Below are 19,864 nucleotides of genomic sequence, written 5' to 3'. Positions count from 1 at the left end.
TTATATCGCTTGGCATGTGTGAGATTCACACTCCTAACTGCAGTAAAACAGAGTTAGAAATGAAATGCATAATGTGTGTAATGAGTTTGTTTGTGTTTGTTGTTAGGATTGTTCTGATGATGGACAGAGAGGAGAGGTCCGTCATCTGCACCTGTGCTGTCAACCTGTCAGCTCAGAACTGTGCTCTGAGAATAGCCACAGCCTTCAGCAAAGGTACGCACCGGACACTTGGTGTATTTATGAACTGCTGGCCATAACAGCTCTCGCTACCTGACACCCACCTGCACGACTGGGTATAATGAGCTTGTGTTTTACCCTCCCCTCGCAGGGACTGTGGATATCGGTCACCTGCCCCATCCAGTGCTGATGCACCTCCAGACCTTCTTTGACCTGTGGAACTCCTTCACTCTACAGGCTGTGCAGAGTGGACAGCCCTACATCTCAGACCACATCATGTTTGAGGTGACGGCTCCTTTATGAAAATATTATAACTGCTTTACAACTGCTGCTGTTGTTGCTGTTACTGCAACTCCTTCTGTCACTTCTGCTGCTATTACTGCTGCTAATGCTACTATTGCTGCTATTGCTACTACTGTTACTGCTAATATCATTACATAATATTCATTTTTCTACTTCTATCTGCTGCTACTTGTACTGCTTTTGTTTCTACCTCTACTCTACCTATTTTTGCTATTGCTACTGTTACTATGACTACTATTATTACTGCTAATGCTAGCTGCTGATGCTACCAACGCTACTACTATTACTAGCTGCTAAAATTCCTTCCTACTTCTCTTATTACTGCTATCTGCTACTGATACTACTAGCTACTGCTAGTACTATTATTACTGCTACTGCTCTACACCTCTACCTCTACTACTTCACTACCTCTTGTACTTCTACTCCTAAGGTAATAATATTATTATAACTGCTTGTATCTTCGCTAGTGAGGTAATTAACAATAAATAGAACAGGTTAGTCATTACAGAAAGAGTGGGAATGAAATGCAATGAGGTAAGATAATTTAAAAGCCGACCATGACGCTTAAAGTTACTGCCACATCATGAAGTGAGAACAAATCCTCAGAGGTTACACAGGCATCTTCTAAAATAAGGGCTTTGCTGTCGTCTCCTCACTGATGAGACCCGTGGTGCGTTTAGATCCTGCAGTTGCTGCAGTGGCTCGACCGTTTCTGGGACGTCTGCAGCACGCTGCCGGCCGACTCCCAGGGCATCTCTGTGCTGTCTCTGCACTGGCAGTGGGTGCAGAAACACCTCATCCTCCGGCTGCCACAGCTGCTGCTGGGAGACACTGAGGCCACATTCGAGTAAATATTTTTCTCCACATAATCTACAGAATCTGACATTTTAATTAAATTTTTTTTTTCCATTTGCTGCTACAAAACTAACATTGGAGATATAGTGTGATTTTAAGTGAATGTATTGTGACTGTGCCGTGTCCAGAGGTCACCAGGAGCTGCAGGTGGTCTCCGCAGCCATCCAGACTGTCCTGTCCACCCCGGTGTCTGTGGCCACTGCACTGAAAGGCATCCAGAAAACTCTGGGGAAAGCTCTGCCATTCAAGGTGGGGAAAGACTCCATCGACTTTAATTTACTCTCAGACAAAAGTCTTTGTATATATTTACTCAACATCACTTCTCCATCTCCTGCTGCAGCTGGAGTCGGTGGGGAAGTGCGCGTCTCGGCTGCGGCGCCTGAGTAAAGCCTTAGATGTGAGCGATCTGAGGCTGGACGGCACCGCTGGTCCTTGGCGGCAGGAGCTGGTCCGACTTCAGGGTGCAGGGCTCATGCTGGACATCAAAGAGAGTCTGCTGGAAGCCTGGGGCCTCGTTCTGCTGGCGAACAATCAGCTGGACCCACAGAAGTCTGGTGAGCTCGTGTCACAGAAAGATCTGAGAGTTTTGATGTTGTTGTTCAGTTGGTTGACAGTTTTGTCTAACGAGAGTCCAGCACAAAGTTATCTCAGCAGTACGGTGTGGAAAGCCTCCTAATGATGGCCACACATTGTCTGTTGTCTAGCGCCACCATCAGGTCAAAAAAAGGAGAACTACACTCGCGGACCACTTTATTAGGAATGACGCCTGCTCATTATTGGGTCTTCATCTGCGTTTGTCTCCAAATTATATTAATAAAAATGACACCAAAGAGCAAATAAAGAATTTTTTCATCGTCCTTTTACACATAAAAGTTGTTTAATATCTTTAAGGTCATAATGTTCATCACAGTGATACAGTGAACAGGTAGAATATTGATTTTACAGTAAATTTTTTATTTTATTTTAGCTGATTTGAGTATCATATTTAAACTCCACATTTATTCAAATTAAGTTAATTAAAATTTACAAGTGCAAACAGGTGTTTACTCCATGTGGAGAGAGGCATGATATCTATACGTGATTCATCTTGTTCCCTAAGATTAACTACGATTCCTGACATCCAACGATTGTGCAGCGTGTTCTCAACATCTGTCTGTCTTGTAATCTCGCACCTGGACCTGCTCTATAATCAAATAAACACACGGAAATCTCACTTTCTACAACATTTGAATTATACATACAGGGAAATTAGTGAATGTGATGAGTCGTACATGCTAAGAAGGAACAAATTTTGTTACTAGTTGTTTCTGCATGAGGCTTCATCTTACTGTTTTTCTGTGGTAAAAAAAAAAAGACTGTATGCACTTTATTCCCTCTGCTGTTCAGGCTTTAGCATCAATGCTGGTGGAGCACTGAACATTTTGTCTTGTTTCAACTCTTCTCACTTGTGATATTAAAGGTTCAGTCCGTTAATTGATATGAAATTCCTCAACACCAGGAGTGTTGGAGAGGTTGGTGTCGAGTGTGGAGCAGCAGCAGCGTCAGATGAACGCCAGAGGTCTCCTGGAGAGCTGCTCCATGTCTGAAGGTGAGGATCCAGCAGGCGGAGTCCACCTGGCCAGACAGGAGCTGCAGCAGCTCAGCCGCAGGGCCCAGCTCTGGCCCCTGATGGAAGAACTGGCTGTGCTCAACCAGCTGCGACTCAGCACTGACCTGCTTCACTTGGCTCTGTCTCCTGGGTAAAAGTCTTTTTTTAAACCCCTTAACAAAACAAAAACATTTGTGAGGACTGATCTGGAACCAGTCGACTGTTAAATGAACTCTTCCTGTTGACCTGCAGCGATCAGGAGGCAGAGGACAGCTTGCGTCGGGAGCTTTCCAGGCATCTTCGTTACTGCCTCCAGTCCACGCCGATGAACGTCAGTCAGCTCCAGGCTCTCTGGTTCCTGCTCAGCAGCGACAGGGTCAGTGGAATAAGGATTTTCTTTGCAAAAGCAGAAAATTAATTCTCAACAACTCTGACAATTAATGAACTATCAGATAAAATACACTAAAAATAAGAGAGTATCATTCACGGCTGCAAACTTAAGCAGTTACGCTGATGGTTCTTCTCCCCTCCAGCCGGCTGAGGAGCTGCAGTTTGTGTGGTGCGAGCTGCTGTCAGAGGCTCTGGCTGCTTTGTGGACCAGCTGTGTGACCTCGGACCCAGACCGCTGGCTGAAATGGGACCCAATGAATCCTGAGACCCAGCCGGGTCCAAAGCTGCCCCACGGAGCAGATAATATGGTACTGGCCGTTTACCATCTGCCGTAGATGTCACGGTTTTAGCCGCAGACTATTAAAGATAATTAACACGTTTCCTGCTGCTGTTTTGTCCGTGTTGTTGTCAGGGTCCGGCCTTGCTGAGTAAAGCAGTGTGGTCACATTGCATGCTGGGAGTGCTCATCAGCAGTGAGACTGGAGGTCGCTGGGAGCCGTCGGCAACGGCCCTCCTCTCCCTCTCCCATGTCACCCTGGGGGAGTGGAAGGAGAGGATCCAGCAGCTGCAGGACGTGTCTGCAGTGTTGTGGGACAACATGGCCATCCCTGCACTGGCTGAGTTCAGGTAGGTTAGAAAAGAACATACATTCACAGGTCCTCAAGTGTTCATTCTCTTAAAAAATGAGTTTCTAATCACCTGCACATCTTCACCCACAGGGGCACAGACTTCAGGCTCCAGGGCGTGGTCCTGCGCCGACAGCTGCAGAGCATGGCAGACCTGCTGCCTCCCAGCCTGCAGGAGGGCTACATGGAGAGCTGCGAGAGCCTGGTGGAGGATCCTGACCCTCTGATCGCTGCCCAGGAGATCCAGACGGTCTTCAGAGACTTCCTGCCCCCCAACCTGCTCCCCGACAGCCTGGTGGAGTCCTGCGTCACCTGCCTGCAGCAGTACGTCCAGAGCAAGGTCCAAGGCTCCAACTCGCTGGTCCGCTCCGGAGTGTTCTGGGTCAACATGGGCCTGCTGCAGATCAAAGTGTGGACGCCTCAGACCATCTTTGACCCAGCTGTGAAGAGGGCCTACAAACTCAACTACGCTCAGCAGGAGGTCAGCAATTTAAAGATCTTTAAACCCTAGTTTCTTGTCACTTATCAGCTGACATATAAACAGATAGTATTTTGTCCTGGCTGATTTATCAGTTTAGGTCTAATCGCTGCAGCAGAAGTCAAAAAGTATCAAATACCTCTTCAGGGTTTTACACGTTACATGCAGGAAGAAGGCGGTCAGAGCTGGAAACACTTTTAACTGATGACTGGATCGTTGTGTCCCCCTGTGCTTCTTGCAGCTGGCTCTGCTGCAGGAGGAGTGGAGAGGACGCAGCCTGTCGTCGCAGCTGATGACTGGAGCAGAGCTGGAGGAGAGCAGCACCACCGACGGCTTCCAGCATCCTCGAATCAGGTCAGAGCCAGCGGCACGTTCAAAAATGACCATAAAATCCAGAGTGTTGGTTTAACCGGGGGAGGTCAGTAAGTTTACTTTGCTCAGGAACATTCAAAATGTTTATTTAACTAAACTAAATCAGGGAGGAGAATTAAGAATTGGTTGGAGCTGACAGGCTACGGTAACTCAGATAACCACTCTTTACAGCTGTGCTGAGCAGAAAAGCATCTCTGCATGTAGATGAAAAATTCCAACCTTCCCTTTAACCACGTACCTCCCTGACTTGTGGTTGCAGGTACCTGTGGATCCGCATGCAGCAGGTGAAGGAGCAGATCGCGGAGCTCTCCAGGAAGCAGGCCTGCCGCCCTCATGAGCCCCAGTACGGTCGACTCTTCCAGGACCTCCAGCACTATCTCTGCAGCATCGGCCAGGCGTCTAGAGTGGAGGACCTGCTGTCCCACCTGCTTAAGGCCTCGCAGGACTCCTCCAAACCCAGGTCAATGGTTCACAATCTGCTGAAGGAGGAGGTTGTGTGGCAGAACTCCCAGCAGCGCTTCTGCCAGAGGCTGCTGGAGGACTACCCTCTGTACCCTGACGTGGTCGGGCCAGTGCGCACCGGCATCCTCCAGCTCCGGCACGGCATGAGGCTGGTGGCCTCCCAGCTGGCCGCCTCACTCACACCGGTACCAGGTCTGCCCAAGCTGGTGTCCTGCCTTATGGCCTTCCCCTCTCTGTCCGCCGGCCTGCCGTCGTACCTGTCCCGGGCCGACTTCCTCTGCTCCACGGCGTGCATGGACGTTCTGCGCTGCCTGGTGAGGCTTCTGCCCCAACAGGACCCTGAGCACGTGGTCCCCCAGTCCTCCACGCTGCTGCTGAACGCTCTGCTGTATGTGCAGTGTCACACACTGTCCACCGGAGACTTCAGCCAGGAGGCGCGCAGCCTCTTCAGACACATCTGCCAGGTCAGAGCTTCGAAACATCTGTCTTTCTCACTGTCTTGTTTTTATAAATTCAACACAGGTTTCTATTTTTGCAAGTTGTTTTGTAGTAGTTTTGAAACTCATGCTGTCGCTGTGCCGACTGTGTCGTGACGCTCCTCCTCCTCAGGCTCTGGTGAACGAGTGGGACGAGCAGGAGAGACGGAGGAGGGAGCGAGAGCAGCTGGAGGCCAGTCTGTACCGCAGCCGCAGTCGACTGCACGGCTCAGGCCTGACTGAGGACGAGCAGGAGGAGAGGGACTTCAGACGCCAGTTCCCCCAGTTCAACAAGGTATTGTAGTAGTTGTGTGCACAGTAGAAACATACATGGTCGTCCTGACACCCCCGTCACGAGCATGGAAAGGGGTTCATACGCCCCCCCCCCCCCCCCCCCCCCCCCCCCCCCCCCCCCCCTCCCCTGCAGCTCACTGTTTGTGTCCATCGTCTTCATTAAGGACTTCGCAGACATCGTGTCCCAGCCGACCCTGGAGGCTCCGGCAGACACGGAGCTGGAGACGGAGGACGCAGCCCAGGAAGAGTCCGTCGAGAGCGGCTTCCTGTCTCCGGCCGCCATGAACACTCTGGTCCAGGTGCACCAGCGCCTGTGTCTGGGATACGCCCGCTCACTGTGGTATCAGAGCACGGCAACAGCCAATCACAGCAAGGAAACCATCAAAGCCCTGGTCTCCTCCTATCAGATCGCCGCCCCCGTGATGTCACGCTTCTATCATCTGATGGGTTGGTCACTAAGACAGTATATATGCATTAGGGATATTATTTGCATTTTTTTGTTCAATATTTGCTCAAACTTTGCTGTTAATTAAATTTCACTTTAAAATTCAGATGCTGAACTGGACCAGCAGCTGACAGGCAGTGAGCTGCTGCTGTCGGCCCTCCTCCAGAACACGGTGCAGGGCTCGGGGGGTCCTGACGGTCTGGTTGTGTCCGCAGAAGGACCCTATGACTTCTATCAGCAGCCCAACATGAGCGAGGCCTCCCTCTGTCTGCCCGTCCTGGAGCAGCTGAGTGTGGCGGTGAAGCAGAGGCTGGACGACTGGCCCGAACACCCCGCACTCATACAGGTCAGTAAGAAGGAAGAAGGACGCAAGAGGGAATTCACTGTCTAAACCCAAGGAACGTAACGGGAAGCAAGACGAGCGAGACGGGGCCAGGTTGCTATAAAGTGTAATCCTGTGTGTGTGTGTTGTTTTTCAGCTGACTGTGGTGATGGAGAGGATCATGGCTTTCAGTCTGGCCAGTCCGCTCGCCAAGTTCCTTAACGGTCTGGAGATTCTGCTCAGTAAAGCACAGGTGAGCTCCGCTAGCAAGAAGTGCACCACGCGTTCTACAGAAGTGTATTTTTAGAGTTGCAGGTTGTGTTGACGCATGTGATCAACTGTTGCTGTGCTGTCTGCAGGACTGGGAGAATAATGCCAGCCGCTCAGTCTCTCTGCGCAAGGAGCTGGAACCAGTCACCCAGCTCATCATCCAGTGGCGCAAACTGGAGCTCAAGTAAGACACAGTGGGATTTAATCCAGCCGGTGCCCTGATAATTTAGAGAGATATTAAAACTGAAGCTAGTCCTTAACTTGTCCTGTTATGTTTATAATGTAAACGTGTCCTGTCACCTCTGTGTGGTAGCTGTTGGTCGAGCAGTCTGGACAACGCGATGAAGCGCTGCACTGAGAAATCAACCAAACACTGGTTCTCCATCTACCAGCTGGTGGAGAGGTATCTGGAGGAGCAGAGGGTGGAGGCGAATACAGGTACAAATAGCAGAGCTCAGATTATAGTTATTTTTGACACTACTACACTACAGATCACGCGTGAAACGATCACACATGAAGGACTTACATCACCTCTGTTCCTGTCCTCTCAGGCGAGGAGCCGGAGCGCCTCTCCCTGTCCTCGCTGTCCTCCACCCTCCAGGCCTTCATGGAGGGCTCCCCCCTGGGCGAGTTCCACACCCGCCTGACCATGCTGCTCAGCTTCCACTGCCACCTCCTTCTGGTCCCCCGCCAGCCTGGACAAGGTCAGCCGTCACTGCTATTGCTACTAAATACATCTGCTTTGTGTCTCTTCTAGATTGAACATGTTTCAGAAACTATGTTGTGCCTTTTTCTGACGTGTTAATTATATTGTGCTGTGCAATGTGCTGCCTCTTTCACAGAGTCTTTGTCCAGTCTTCTGTGGAACCTGCACAAATACTACAGTCAGTTCTCCGAGTCCGTCCAGACCAAAATCACTCAGCTCCGACAGCCAATCGAGAAGGAGCTCAAGGTATATATACATGTATATTTATTTATTTATTTATTTATTTTTATATATATTTTATTTTCCATTGCTCACTAGCACTTTGAAACCTTGTCCACACATGTCAGATTAATGAATATACAGTGTGTCAACATTCAAATTGCTGTTTTCAGGACTTCGTCAAGATCTCCAAGTGGAACGACGTCAGCTTCTGGTCCATCAAACAGTCGGTGGAGAAGACACATCGGTGAGACATCGCCTGGGTTTTACCCGTCGGCAGCTTTACGCTGAACGCTCGCTCTGCAGGACTCAGTGTCTCATGTTTGTTTCTCTCAGGACTCTCTTCAAGTTTGTCAAGAAGTTTGAGGAGGCTCTGAGCGGCCCCAGTATTCCCGCTCTGGTGGAACAGGAGAGCAGCACAAGCTTAGACAGTAAAGACGCCAACCCGGAGGATACGCCCATCCACCGGGTTCACCGGGCGCTGAAGAGCACGCCGCCGGGGAAAGGCAGAGATCTGCAGGCACAGGTCTCATAGAGGACACAGAGTGTTTTTCTAAACCATTGTTGTTCATCATCTCACCATAACACATGGATAATCACTCCCCCTGTTGTTTTATATGATTTTATATTATGATTGTGAATAACGATGGATAACCTTGAGCTAAACTGTGTATTTCAGAACGAGGGCCCGGAGGAAGGCGTCGAAGCGTCGTCTCTGCAGGGACGTCTGCCCGTTCTCGCCAGGAAGATGAAGAAAATGTGCGTCCAGCTCCTGAAGAAAAACCCAGTGCCCGAGCTGGCTGAAGACCTGGACTACTTCACTGGTACGAAAACCACTTTTACACAATAAATATCTAAATACTGACGTGATATTTACTGAGCAAAACCAGGCTGCTGGAAGGTTGACTCCGTTTGATTTTAAAGGGACTTTGTGCAGCTTTTGACCACTGGACTGGCTGTGGAGCTGTGTATTGTTGAGCAGGTCTCACTTTGCTTCATGCACTTGTGCACATGGACGATTCCCCCAGATAACAAGCGGCAGGAAAGAAATAGCTCGATAAAAAAGAAATGGCAGTTTCACATGTTTTTTATGATGCCCTTTTTGAACTTTTTCTTTCCTCTGCAGTGGAGGTCATCAGTAACCTGCGGGACCTGCAGAGCCTCACCATCGACATGTCTGCAGAGAAAGAGAAACAAAAGTCAGAGGTCAAACATATCCTGCAGCAGAAGCAGAGAGCGCTGTCCGACCTGTTCAAGATGCTCACAGAGATAGGTGAGTTTCCCTCTCACGTTCGGAGGTGTCGCGTATTAGAAACAAAAACCAACGCTAACCAACCTGTCTGTCTGCGTCTCTTCGACCCCAGGTTTGTCGTACCGTAAAGGCCTGACGTGGAACAGGACGGCCGACCCGGAGAAGACGCTCTGTATGCAGCCGCTGGAGATGAGCACCGCTCTGTCTGCCGTCAGCAACCAGGAGCAGGCTGAGAGCGTGTAAATAAAACATGTCAACACACACCATGCGCTGCTGACAGCTGACTTGAGATTGTTTTTTAGCGCGGTCTCCCACTGCCAGTTGATGCTGTTTTGGGTTAGAACCAGTTACACTGAATTGTCGATGTTGCAGGTTGTTCACGGAGCTGCTGACGGCGTGGGACGGATGTCAGAAGTACTTCTACCGTTCGTGGGCCAGGAAAACGTCCATGCAGACCGCTCTGCAGCAACCCGCAAAGGTGAGCGTTCGTCCGGCGATCCACAGTAAAGCATCTTGTAGCATCTTCTGCAACGAGCCCAGGGATTATAGACGAAGCACCGATTTTAACTTCAGTAAGTGCTGTTTGTGTGTTCTGGCTCCAGCGCTCTGAAGTGTGTGTTGTGTCGTCTGGTTGTAGGAGCTGGGTCTGGGGAACGTGGAGCGCTGTAGAGGTTTCTCCTCGCACATGTTCAAGCTGCTGCTCAGACAGAGGCGACGGCTGGCCAAACTCACCGAGCAGTGGGTCCATCTCAGGTCAGCACCCGATTTTTAAAGACTTAGATCTACATATTTTTTCAAGGATTTTATATAAAGTTGTATTATTTTTTTATAAAACCCATATTTGGAATTATTATCAAAATGTATAGTATAGGAGACTGAAGTAAAGTTTGGAGGAAGTTCCCCACAATAAAACTATTTAATACATGGGCAGAAATTTTCTCTTCATTCATTTTTTTTTCTTTTAACACAAAAGACGTGTATTATTATTAAACTAAATCCACCCATCCAGTGAGTTATAAAGATGTAAAATGTCTTCTTTATGTCCCACCACCTCCAGGAGACTAACACACAGCATACAGGGCCTCAGGGCCCACCTCCAGGGCCACAGTAAGGACCCAGGCTGTGCCCTCCCGCCCCAGGCCTCTCTGCAGGGCTGGGTCAGCAGAGGTCAGGCGCTGGCTGCGCAGTGCACCACCCTCCTGCAGCAGCTAGCCTGGCTGCTGCAGTGCTGCCCCGAGGACCTCCAGCAGAAGGAGGAGACGAGCAGCTGCAGGCAGCACACCCTGAGGTGCCCGTCCCCGCTGGCGGCGCAGCGTCAGCCCCCCGGCTGTCTGATGAGGAGGGGAGACGCCACCTGGTGCCAGCTACACCAGCGCGTGACTGCAATGTTGAAGCAGACGGAGAGCCTGAAGGTGGAGCTGGACACGGTGGCCCAGCAGACCTCTGAGAGAGTTCTCCACACATGGTAAAACACGGTCACTCAAGAGTTTGTCTGGAACGCGATGCATCGGTGACAACGGTCCTGACGACGCTGTGATTTTCCCACAGGAACCATTTCGTAACGTGCTGCTCGGGCTTCGACCGGCTGGCGGCTGTAGCGGCTCAGATGCCCGGCGTGGAGCGGCTCTTCATCCCGGCCACGTGTGTCGGGAGCGCGGACAGCCAGCCGACCATCGCCCAGAGCCTGCAGTACGTCAGAGGACAGGTGGAGGCGACCATCACTGAGTTTACCACCTGGAAGACCCAGCTGCTCTCCCTGGGACACCAGCACACAGGTGGGTGTGCTGACCCGTCATCCTGATACCCTCACCCCTTCAGGTGTTACCGACAGACACGCAGACAAGCTGTCGTCGTTCACCTCTCCTCTCTGTGTTTAACAGATCACCAGTCTGCCTTCTCTACTGAGTTCTCTGCTGAGCTGGAGACAAACATCAACACAGTGCTGTGTGCTGTCCAGACGCTGGTGAAGAGACGGGAGAGAGAGCAGGAGAAAGAGAAGCAAGGAGACGTCAAGAGAGGTGACAATGATCTGTTGGTCTCTATGTCTCCATTGCCATTGTTCGTTCAAAGTTCTTGTCTGGGTTCATGTAGGAGGTGTTGTGACTCTGCTGTCTGCAGGACTGGTGGATGGAAAACAAAGTCAGAATCACACTATCACAGATTAGTTTGCAGAATTCCTGCTGCATCCACAACTGTTTTCATTTCACAGGATCTTTGGTAGAATTTATTTTAATGCAGACGTGCTGGAACCGGTTCACTTATACAACTTCTAAAGCGCCTAAGATCAGTTGTTTTGTCCATTTCAAGCTCTCATGTGAAGACTAGAGACCCTGGTCTACTTGACTGGTGCAACACACCAGAGGCCTGATAAACAGGTGTAAGAACAAAGGGACTCAGATATTGATAGTAACTTGTGACTTGTTATGGGACACTGACAGCATTAATGGATGTCTTTGCTTACGCAGTGTTATTTGATGTTTCAGATGGTGCTGAAGAGGTGGAGGAGGAGGATGAAGAGCCTGTGGAGGACCTGCTGAAGCCCGGTCACCTGGCTCGTCTGCTGGAGGAGGAGCTGGAGGCTGAGGTGGAGGCTCTGAGCGTGGGCGATGTTAACGGCCGGCTGGAGAAGCTGCTGAGCGGCCTGAAGACACACAGAGACACCTGTCAACCAGCGCAGCTCCAGGTACGAAGAACAGCTCCACATGCAACATCTGGAGTCATTTTAAAGGGCCGAGAATTAAAATATTTACTAATTTTAGGCATAAAATCTGTCCGTGCGGCTTTAATGTCTCTCCTGTGGCCGGTGTGTGTGTGTGTGTGTGTGTGTGTGTGTGTGTGTGTGTGTGTGTGTGTGTCGTCAGGAGGTGGACAGGGCGTGCAGGACGCTGGTGCGTCTGGAGCCTCTGCTGGGGATTTACTCCGACCTGGTGCGTTACTACCTGGCCGTGTCGCTGGGAGCCCACAGGAGCACGGGCAAGCTGCTGTCCGTCCTGGCCAGCATCTTCACCGAGCTCGCTCAGAAGGTGCGGACGCATCCAGACGTTTTCTCACTCTCACTGTCAAAATAATGATACAGGTATTATTGAGTTAAAGCAGCGACTATAAACGGTTGTTGTTGTGTCCTCCTCCTCCTCCTCCTCCTCTTCCTCTTTCTCTTCCACCTCCTCCTCCTCCTCCTCCTCCTCCTCAGGGCTTCTGCCTCCCTCAGGAGCTGATGGCCGGAGGAGACGGAGAAGGCGCCACAGAGTTCCACGACTACGAGGGTGGTGGTATTGGAGAGGGCGAGGGCAACAAAGACGTCAGTGACAAGATCGAGAACGAAGATCAGGTGATGAGAGGAATTTTTATTTATTTTTATTTTTTTTTTTACAAATAATTTTACTTATTAGCTTAGCAGTATTGATGATGGTGATTACCTGTAACAGCTGAATCTCTTAAGAAGAACTGTTTGACCGTCTTCTTCCTCCTCCAGGTGGAGGACACGTCTCAGGAGGGACAGGAAAAGGAAGAGCAACAGGACAAAGGGAACATCGAGGCAGAAGACAACGCGATCGAAATGTCAGAGGACTTCGACGGCCAGATGCACGACGGGGACGAGAACGAACCAGGTTTGTTCCACGTCTCCGGACGTCTGGTTCCTTTTTGAAAAATACGTCGTCGGTTTCACGACAAACGTCTCCCTGAATCACAGCTGATGAGATCCCCCCCCCCCCCCCCCCCCCTTTCATCGTTTTGCAGGTGAAGACGATGAATCGGATAAAGAGGATGAGGAGGAGCTGGACAAAAAGATGGGCAACCTGGGCGACGGCCAGACCGACACTCTGGACGAGAGAATGTGGGGAGACGATGAGGACGATCAGGACGAGGAAGGAAGTGACAAAGAGGAGGAGTCTGGCCAGGGCATGGACCAGGTACAGGACCAAGGGGTTTTATATATTTCATGTAGTTCGATGTCACATTTGTCGCTGTGCCCTGATTTCCTTTGTCGACGCTGTGGATTCTGCGTTAGGGCGAATCGGAGCTGGTCGCCAAAGACGACAACCTGGACGCCGCAGACCCCGACAAAGACAAGAAGAACCAGGACAAAGACCAACAGATGGACGAGGAGGAGAAAGAGAAGATCCACGAGCAGGGAGATGAGGTCATTTTCATTATACAGGATTAGAATCGGACATTTCAAACCTTTCACTTCATCTCCTCGGGTTTAAGTCTTCACTGTGTCTGACCTGTTCCCCCTTTCGTTTCTCAGAGGGAGTTCGATGAGAATGAAGTGGACCCCTACCACGGTCAGCAGGACAAGAGACCCGAGCCCGAGGCCATGGATCTGCCCGAGGATCTCAATCTGGACCAGGATGAAGAGGCTGGAGACGACGGCGAGGGCGAGGGCGAGGGTGAGACCTGCTGCTGAACTAAACAAACACATGTCCAGGAAACGGCGTCATTGCTCTGGAATACATGAAGTTACTGAAGCACCGGAGCCAAGAAGTTTAATGTCAAACGAGATTTAATTTTGTAGATTTAATTTTAGATCGATCAAAAACGTCTTTTAACGACAAATTTTCAGACACTTTGCTGCAGAACTCCAAACTGTGATCAGGTGCTTCCTGTTTGCTTTCAAACTTTAAAGGAACTTTACATGTTTTTCCGTCCGCAGAGGAGAATCCCTTCGACATCAATGAGAAAGCCATGGAGCTGGACGAGAAGGAGGACGGAGAGGAAGACGGAGGGGAGGAGCAGGGAGCGGAGGAGATGCAGGAGGACCAGGCGGACGAGGAGGAGAAGGATCAGGAGTCCAAGACTGAAGAGGAGGAGGAGGAGAAGGGAGAAGGAGAGAGAGCGGAGGGAGAGGAAGAGTCTGCCGAGAAAGACGAAGAGAAGGAGGAGAGGAGAGGAGAGGAGGCAGGGAGAGATGAAGATCTGACTGTTCCTAATGACAAAGGTCACAAACCAAAGGTGTGCTGCTTTACCTGGTCAACACAGATGTTCTCCACATGTGGTTTTGTTCTGCGTTTCTCTCTCTCATCACTTGTCGTGCTCACAGGAGGAGGAGGAGGAGGAGGAAGGCGGGGCCGAGGATGAGGAGCAGCCGGAGTCGGCGGAGAGGAAGGAACACGACAGAGACGGTCAGACCGGAGAGGAGAACGTCCAGAGCGACACAGCTGTGGAGCTGGGAGGGGAGGCGTCGGAGAGAGACCAGGCTAAAGAGGTTCGCTTCACCTTCACCTTCACCTTCACCTTCACCTTCACCTTCACTCACACAGTGCTTCATTCATTCAATGAAATCTAAATCTTCCCGTCTGCCAGGAGCACGGGAGCGGAGCAGCTGACGCCAGCGAGTCTGAGGGCCACCAGTCAAAGCTGACGGCGAGGATGGCTTCACAGAGACAGACTCAGAGCAAGACTCAGGTACGACCGACTCTCTCTAACCCTAACCCCAGATCCAGATTTTCTACCTCCCCTCTGTTTCTCAGTCCATCTCATCGCAGTGTTTGCCCCCCCCCCCCCGTCCCAGAGCTTCAAGAGGAAACCCGGTCAGGCCGACAACGAGCGGTCGACAGGCGACTACAACGAACACGTGAACAAGCGTCTGCGAACGGTGGAGAGCAGCAAGGACAGGAGTGCAGACAGCAGGCAGAGCGACGCCCAGCAGGAGTCGGACCTGTACGAGCACATCAAACAGGGAGAGACGTCGTACGACACGCAGACGTATGGTGAGTGATCGCCCGTCTGCGCCGGACGCAGCGCGGAGAGCGTAAATATCAGTGACTCCTCTTTAGCTGCGTCTCAGCGGATGAATGACGGTGGCGTTTGCTGGTTCTCTCTGTGTCCAGATGTGGCCAGCGCAGACCAGCAGAAAGCAGCGGGGGCGCCGCAGGACCAGGACGAAGATCAGAACGACGAGGACGTCGCCATGGAAACGGAGGACCAGGAAGAAGACCTCCAAGCCGCTGAGGTCCAGGAGCTGAAGCCCGAGCAGCTGGACTCTACGAAGGCTTCCCAGAAAGGTGTCGCCACATCTCCGTCTCCTGACGATGACACCGATCAGAGTTGTTTTTTTGTGAAACGTGTAAAACATCCTCTGACGTCTCTCCCTCCTCGTCCTCTCGTGCAGGTGCAGACAGCGGGGAGATGGAGGTGCAGCGGCGGGAAGAGGAGGAAGATGAGGAGGAGAGGTGGAAGGACCGACAGCATCCCAGAGAAGAGCGAGCAGAGAGAGACAACGAGTCCACGATCCACACTGTCCCTGAGCTGCTGCTGGACGCCATGCAGGTACAAGACCATCAGCTGATCCTGCTACGTCTGAAGTCTCTTGTTTAGCTGCAGGCTCAGACTTTAAAGCCTCTCCTGTGTGTGTGTGTGTGTGTGTGTGTGTGTTTGCAGCGAGCTGAAAGAGACCCAGAGGAGATCAGGAGGGAGATGGAGCTGCAGCTGGAGGCCTGGCACAAACTGGCTCCAGGAACGCAGGAGGAGGTGAGAGAGAACAGGAGTCTGAACCGGCTGGTGTCAAAAGGCTTTACGTCTCTGAAACTCAGCGTGTGTCCTTCAGCTCGTTTGTTGAGTGCACCTCTTTTGTAAAGCAGATTGTTTACATCCATGTTTAATTGTGAGCGGTCGTCGTCTTCTTCTCTCCTGTATTTGTTGGCACTTTGCTGCTACACTTCGTGGCGCACATGACCTCCACCTGTGGATCAGTGGAACCATCGTTTAACCATCGGAAGGACGATACGTACGATAGAGCCACTACTACTCCCTCCACAGGGGACCTTTAACCAATAAAGCCAATCCACAATCAATAACAATCAATAAATGTGACCGTATTAGTCACCTGGGGACAGGATGTCGGTGTGTGTGACTGATGTTTTCCCGTCTGTGTTCCAGGAGACTGCAGCGGCCTCCATGTGGCATCAGTACCAGACCCTGACCTCCGCTCTGTCCCAGCAGCTGTGTGAGCAGCTCCGCCTCGTCCTGGAGCCCACACAGGCCACCAAGCTCAAGTCAGTGCGCACACACACACACACACACACACACACACACACACACACACACACACACACACACGCGAGGCACGCTCTGCCGTCTGTTGTTTTTCTACATTCAATAAGCCACAATGACAAAGTGAAAGTACATTTATATAAATTTGAGGTGATTTTGTTTCACATTGACATGACTGAAATTGGAGATTTCAGTTTTTGATTTTTAATACATTTTCAAACATTTCTAAAATACATGTTTTCACTTTGTTATTAAAGATTATTTAGTGAAGATTGATGAGCAAAAACTTTTATCCATTTAAAATTTAATCTTCAACATCGTAAATTGTGCAAAAAATGAAACCGCTGTATGTAGCTGTTCCAATGAACTATTAGTTCTTGTTCCTCCCGTCGTCGACACAGCGTGGTTGAATGTGTCGGAGGTCGAGCTGATGGTTTTCGTGCTGTTGCTCCACAGAGGCGATTACCGCACGGGGAAGCGTCTGAACATGAGGAAGGTGATCCCCTACATCGCCAGCCAGTTCCGCAAAGACAAGATCTGGCTGAGGAGGACCAAGCCCAGCAAGAGGGAGTACCACATCTGCCTGGCTGTGGACGACTCCTCCAGCATGGTGGACAACCACTCCAAACAGGTAACGCTGCCCTGTTGTCTTACCTTATACCTGCCGTGCTGCTCTTCACACGGAATAGACACAGTCAGAAAGTCAGTATCTAACACATGACCCCCCGCTGTGTGTGTGTGGCGCTGCAGCTGGCGTTTGAATCCCTGTCAGTGATCATCAACGCTCTCACTCTGCTGGAGGTCGGCCAGGTGTCTGTGTGCAGGTGAGAACGCTTTTCTTTTTTTGTTCTTGTTTTTGGTTTATTTGCACGTTGCTGATGCTCGGGTGCAAAAGATGAGACGTGCAGATGTGCAGTTTGTTATCGAACGAACTGATGTGACGTGTTTAACATCTGCCCGTGTCACAGTTTTGGCGAGCAGGTGCAGCTGCTCCACCCCTTCCAGCAGCAGTTCAGTGACGAGTCCGGGGCTCGGATCCTCAGACTCTGTCAGTTCCAGCAGAAGAAGACCAGGATAGCACAGGTGAGAATCCTCCACCCGCTGTCGTTCACTCTAACCCGACGTCCCGGCTCTCGACCGTGAATCCTTAAACATGAATTTTGTGATGAGAGTGACTGCGATCAGAATGCTGCAGTGGATGCTGGGAGTCAGGGAGAATCGTTTATATCGAATCATGATTTACTCCTGACTTCGATAATGTGTTCCCACAGAGAGATGAAACAACATAGCTTCTCTGTGTGAGCATCCCTGCCTCATAGAAATGTAGAAATATTTCTAATGGAATTCAAGAAAACTTTATTTACTTTTATTTTTCCACTTTACAAAATCAGTCAACAGAGATATGAAGGAAGTACGGCCACTAGGTGGCGCACTGGAGGATCTCTCTGGGTCCTCCAGGTGTTACTGACAGAAAGATGATAAGCACAACTCTAAACCAACAGACTACATGAAACAGACTTTTTTAATGGTGCAGGAGAGTGAAAATCACATTTGATGCTACAGATGAAGACAAGGAAAAGGCAAAGAAAAGTCTATTATGTTTATTATGTTATTTTTCCTTAATCAAAATGAGTTCTTTGCTCTATTTCCCCTTCACCTCGCGGTTAAACGTCCCTCCCCTCAGACTGACTCTTCATCTCTCTCCTCTGTAGTTTTTGGAGACGTCAACCAAAATGTTTCTCGCAGCTCGGCAGCAGATTCCAGGATCTATGAACTCAGGTAACAGCTCATACACACACACACACACACACACACACACACACACACACACACTGTTCCCCTGTGACCTCTGACCTCTTTTAGCTCGTTGTTTTGGGTTTTTGGCTCATAAATCCTGTTGTAATCAATCACAAGGTGGAGACAAAACAGCTAGAAAGAGAGTGAATATGAGCACCAGTGTTGCTCTTGTGTCTGATGTTAAAATAAATAGCTGTTTACTTGCTCATTCACTTTCACCAACCAGGGAACCAGCCGTCAGTAAGAACAAGGAACCATGATAATTTCACTGACCTCCCGTGATTTAACTTCTCTTTTCGCCGTTAGCTTTGGAAAAATGTAGCTTATGCAAACAAACCTACTTAGTTTCCATGACGAGCTGCATGTAAATACCCTCTACTGTTCCCCTGTGACCTCTGACCTCCCTCCACAGACACGGCCCAGCTGCTGGTCATCGTGTCCGACGGCAGGGGGCTGTTCCTGGAAGGGAAGGAGCGGGTGATGGCAGCTGTACGAGCGGCACGCGGCGCAAACGTGTTCGTCATCTTCGTGGTACTTGACAACCCCAACTCACGGGTGAGAACGGCAGAATTTGACAGTTATTATATTTTCTAAATTTCTAAACACAAAGTGTAACGAAAACTGTGGTGCTGTTGCTGCAGGACTCCATCCTCGACATCAAGGTGCCCATATTCAAAGGGCCGGGAGAGCTCCCAGAGATCCGCTCCTACATGGAGGAGTTCCCCTTCCCCTTCTACGTCATCCTGCGAGATGTCAACGCCCTGCCGGAGACCCTGAGCGACGCGCTCCGGCAGTGGTTTGAGCTTGTCACGGCGGCCGACCAGTAGACCAACGAGAAGCCATCTTTCACAGGAAGGGAGAAGCGGGCAGCGACCAACTGCACAATGCCACTCGGCTGCCAGCTTCTCAACCAGAACTGAGAAAAAGAAAAGAGAAAGACGGATTTGCCGCTGTACATGTGCCTTTATTTTCTTATTTTTACTGTAGATTTTAGTAGAGTTTAATAGCAACCTTTGCTGTTTTTTGATCTTTGTTATCAGGGTAATTCTCTGTTTCTTTTGTAAACGTCACAAGGATTGCTTTAACTTGCACGTCTCAGATGAAATGATAGAAACAAAAAAAAATGTGATTTTCATTGCGTGTGAACCACCTCAGTGAAGAGTCAGTAAATACCTCTGTCCACCTTGTACAATAACCCTCCTCCCCCCTCCCCCTGAAATCATTTGTTCCTTTGTGTGGATGTTATAGTCAGTGCTGCAAAGATCATCAAATCTTCAATGTGAACGCAACAGCAGATGTACAGAGCTGGGTTTTTGAACGTCAGGACTGAATCGTAACTTGTCGGCGCGGTCGTGACCCGACATTCAGAAGAACTCAAAGAAACATGTGCCTTGGGAGAGGAAAACAGTTTTTGCATCTCACTTCACACCTGAATCAGCTGTCGGGGTGATGGATCAGAGGCGCGGCCACAGCTCTGTCGAGATTTTTAATGAAATTCAGATCTCATGCACTTTGAAGCACAGGGACTGCAGACAACACTTTTGAATAAATGCCCCAGTATGACCAGTTTTTGTGGTTTAAAGACGACATATCTGCTGTGTTGATCTTCCATCCATAACTTGTGTGACTTCTGCTAAACGAGAGCTCGGAGCTCGTCACTGTGTCTGTTAGGAGTAGGTGTCGATGAAATGTTTATTATCATCTCTGTGTTTTGTAACGTGGACATACATGTGAGCAGATGTCGACATTATTTAAGAGATGGTTTCTTCATTGCATCGATCTGTAATACCATGACACAAATGATCCTGACAATAAACAGTTTACAAGGCTGCTCTGTCT

The 19,864-nt window shown here is 50.0% G+C and overlaps 1 protein-coding gene across 1 annotated transcript in view; it reads left to right on the top strand.

Moving 5' to 3' along the window:
• mdn1 (midasin AAA ATPase 1) overlaps positions 1 to 19,848 on the top strand; it is a 42,571-nt gene extending 22,723 nt beyond the window's left edge. The window contains exons 52-102 of the mRNA XM_022769056.1: positions 107 to 213; positions 329 to 462; positions 1,161 to 1,327; positions 1,464 to 1,584; positions 1,676 to 1,889; positions 2,834 to 3,074; positions 3,176 to 3,299; positions 3,457 to 3,621; positions 3,726 to 3,940; positions 4,033 to 4,420; positions 4,659 to 4,771; positions 5,049 to 5,715; positions 5,861 to 6,022; positions 6,186 to 6,468; positions 6,574 to 6,812; positions 6,946 to 7,041; positions 7,148 to 7,242; positions 7,372 to 7,496; positions 7,610 to 7,762; positions 7,901 to 8,010; positions 8,157 to 8,230; positions 8,320 to 8,509; positions 8,669 to 8,807; positions 9,110 to 9,256; positions 9,348 to 9,474; positions 9,608 to 9,713; positions 9,873 to 9,988; positions 10,293 to 10,700; positions 10,784 to 11,010; positions 11,116 to 11,253; positions 11,731 to 11,918; positions 12,097 to 12,258; positions 12,426 to 12,563; positions 12,708 to 12,843; positions 12,974 to 13,146; positions 13,245 to 13,376; positions 13,485 to 13,626; positions 13,890 to 14,188; positions 14,289 to 14,441; positions 14,540 to 14,641; positions 14,748 to 14,946; positions 15,067 to 15,240; positions 15,348 to 15,505; positions 15,617 to 15,706; positions 16,115 to 16,230; positions 16,685 to 16,859; positions 16,979 to 17,052; positions 17,197 to 17,311; positions 17,941 to 18,007; positions 18,438 to 18,580; positions 18,667 to 19,848. Of these exons, the coding sequence (XP_022624777.1) occupies positions 107 to 213; positions 329 to 462; positions 1,161 to 1,327; positions 1,464 to 1,584; positions 1,676 to 1,889; positions 2,834 to 3,074; positions 3,176 to 3,299; positions 3,457 to 3,621; positions 3,726 to 3,940; positions 4,033 to 4,420; positions 4,659 to 4,771; positions 5,049 to 5,715; positions 5,861 to 6,022; positions 6,186 to 6,468; positions 6,574 to 6,812; positions 6,946 to 7,041; positions 7,148 to 7,242; positions 7,372 to 7,496; positions 7,610 to 7,762; positions 7,901 to 8,010; positions 8,157 to 8,230; positions 8,320 to 8,509; positions 8,669 to 8,807; positions 9,110 to 9,256; positions 9,348 to 9,474; positions 9,608 to 9,713; positions 9,873 to 9,988; positions 10,293 to 10,700; positions 10,784 to 11,010; positions 11,116 to 11,253; positions 11,731 to 11,918; positions 12,097 to 12,258; positions 12,426 to 12,563; positions 12,708 to 12,843; positions 12,974 to 13,146; positions 13,245 to 13,376; positions 13,485 to 13,626; positions 13,890 to 14,188; positions 14,289 to 14,441; positions 14,540 to 14,641; positions 14,748 to 14,946; positions 15,067 to 15,240; positions 15,348 to 15,505; positions 15,617 to 15,706; positions 16,115 to 16,230; positions 16,685 to 16,859; positions 16,979 to 17,052; positions 17,197 to 17,311; positions 17,941 to 18,007; positions 18,438 to 18,580; positions 18,667 to 18,852 (8,713 nt within the window). The 3' untranslated portion in view covers positions 18,853 to 19,848. The remainder of the gene's footprint in view (positions 1 to 106; positions 214 to 328; positions 463 to 1,160; positions 1,328 to 1,463; positions 1,585 to 1,675; positions 1,890 to 2,833; positions 3,075 to 3,175; positions 3,300 to 3,456; positions 3,622 to 3,725; positions 3,941 to 4,032; positions 4,421 to 4,658; positions 4,772 to 5,048; positions 5,716 to 5,860; positions 6,023 to 6,185; positions 6,469 to 6,573; positions 6,813 to 6,945; positions 7,042 to 7,147; positions 7,243 to 7,371; positions 7,497 to 7,609; positions 7,763 to 7,900; positions 8,011 to 8,156; positions 8,231 to 8,319; positions 8,510 to 8,668; positions 8,808 to 9,109; positions 9,257 to 9,347; positions 9,475 to 9,607; positions 9,714 to 9,872; positions 9,989 to 10,292; positions 10,701 to 10,783; positions 11,011 to 11,115; positions 11,254 to 11,730; positions 11,919 to 12,096; positions 12,259 to 12,425; positions 12,564 to 12,707; positions 12,844 to 12,973; positions 13,147 to 13,244; positions 13,377 to 13,484; positions 13,627 to 13,889; positions 14,189 to 14,288; positions 14,442 to 14,539; positions 14,642 to 14,747; positions 14,947 to 15,066; positions 15,241 to 15,347; positions 15,506 to 15,616; positions 15,707 to 16,114; positions 16,231 to 16,684; positions 16,860 to 16,978; positions 17,053 to 17,196; positions 17,312 to 17,940; positions 18,008 to 18,437; positions 18,581 to 18,666) is intronic.
• Positions 19,849 to 19,864: the final 16 nt, after the last annotated feature.

Source organism: Seriola dumerili, unplaced genomic scaffold (genome assembly GCF_002260705.1).
Source record: "Seriola dumerili isolate Sdu_G_001 unplaced genomic scaffold, Sdu_1.0 BDQW01000025.1, whole genome shotgun sequence".
In the NCBI taxonomy this organism is placed as follows: Eukaryota; Metazoa; Chordata; class Actinopteri; order Carangiformes; family Carangidae; genus Seriola; species Seriola dumerili.
Note: the sequence above shows the minus strand (reverse complement) of the source record. Positions and strands in the feature narration are given on the sequence as shown.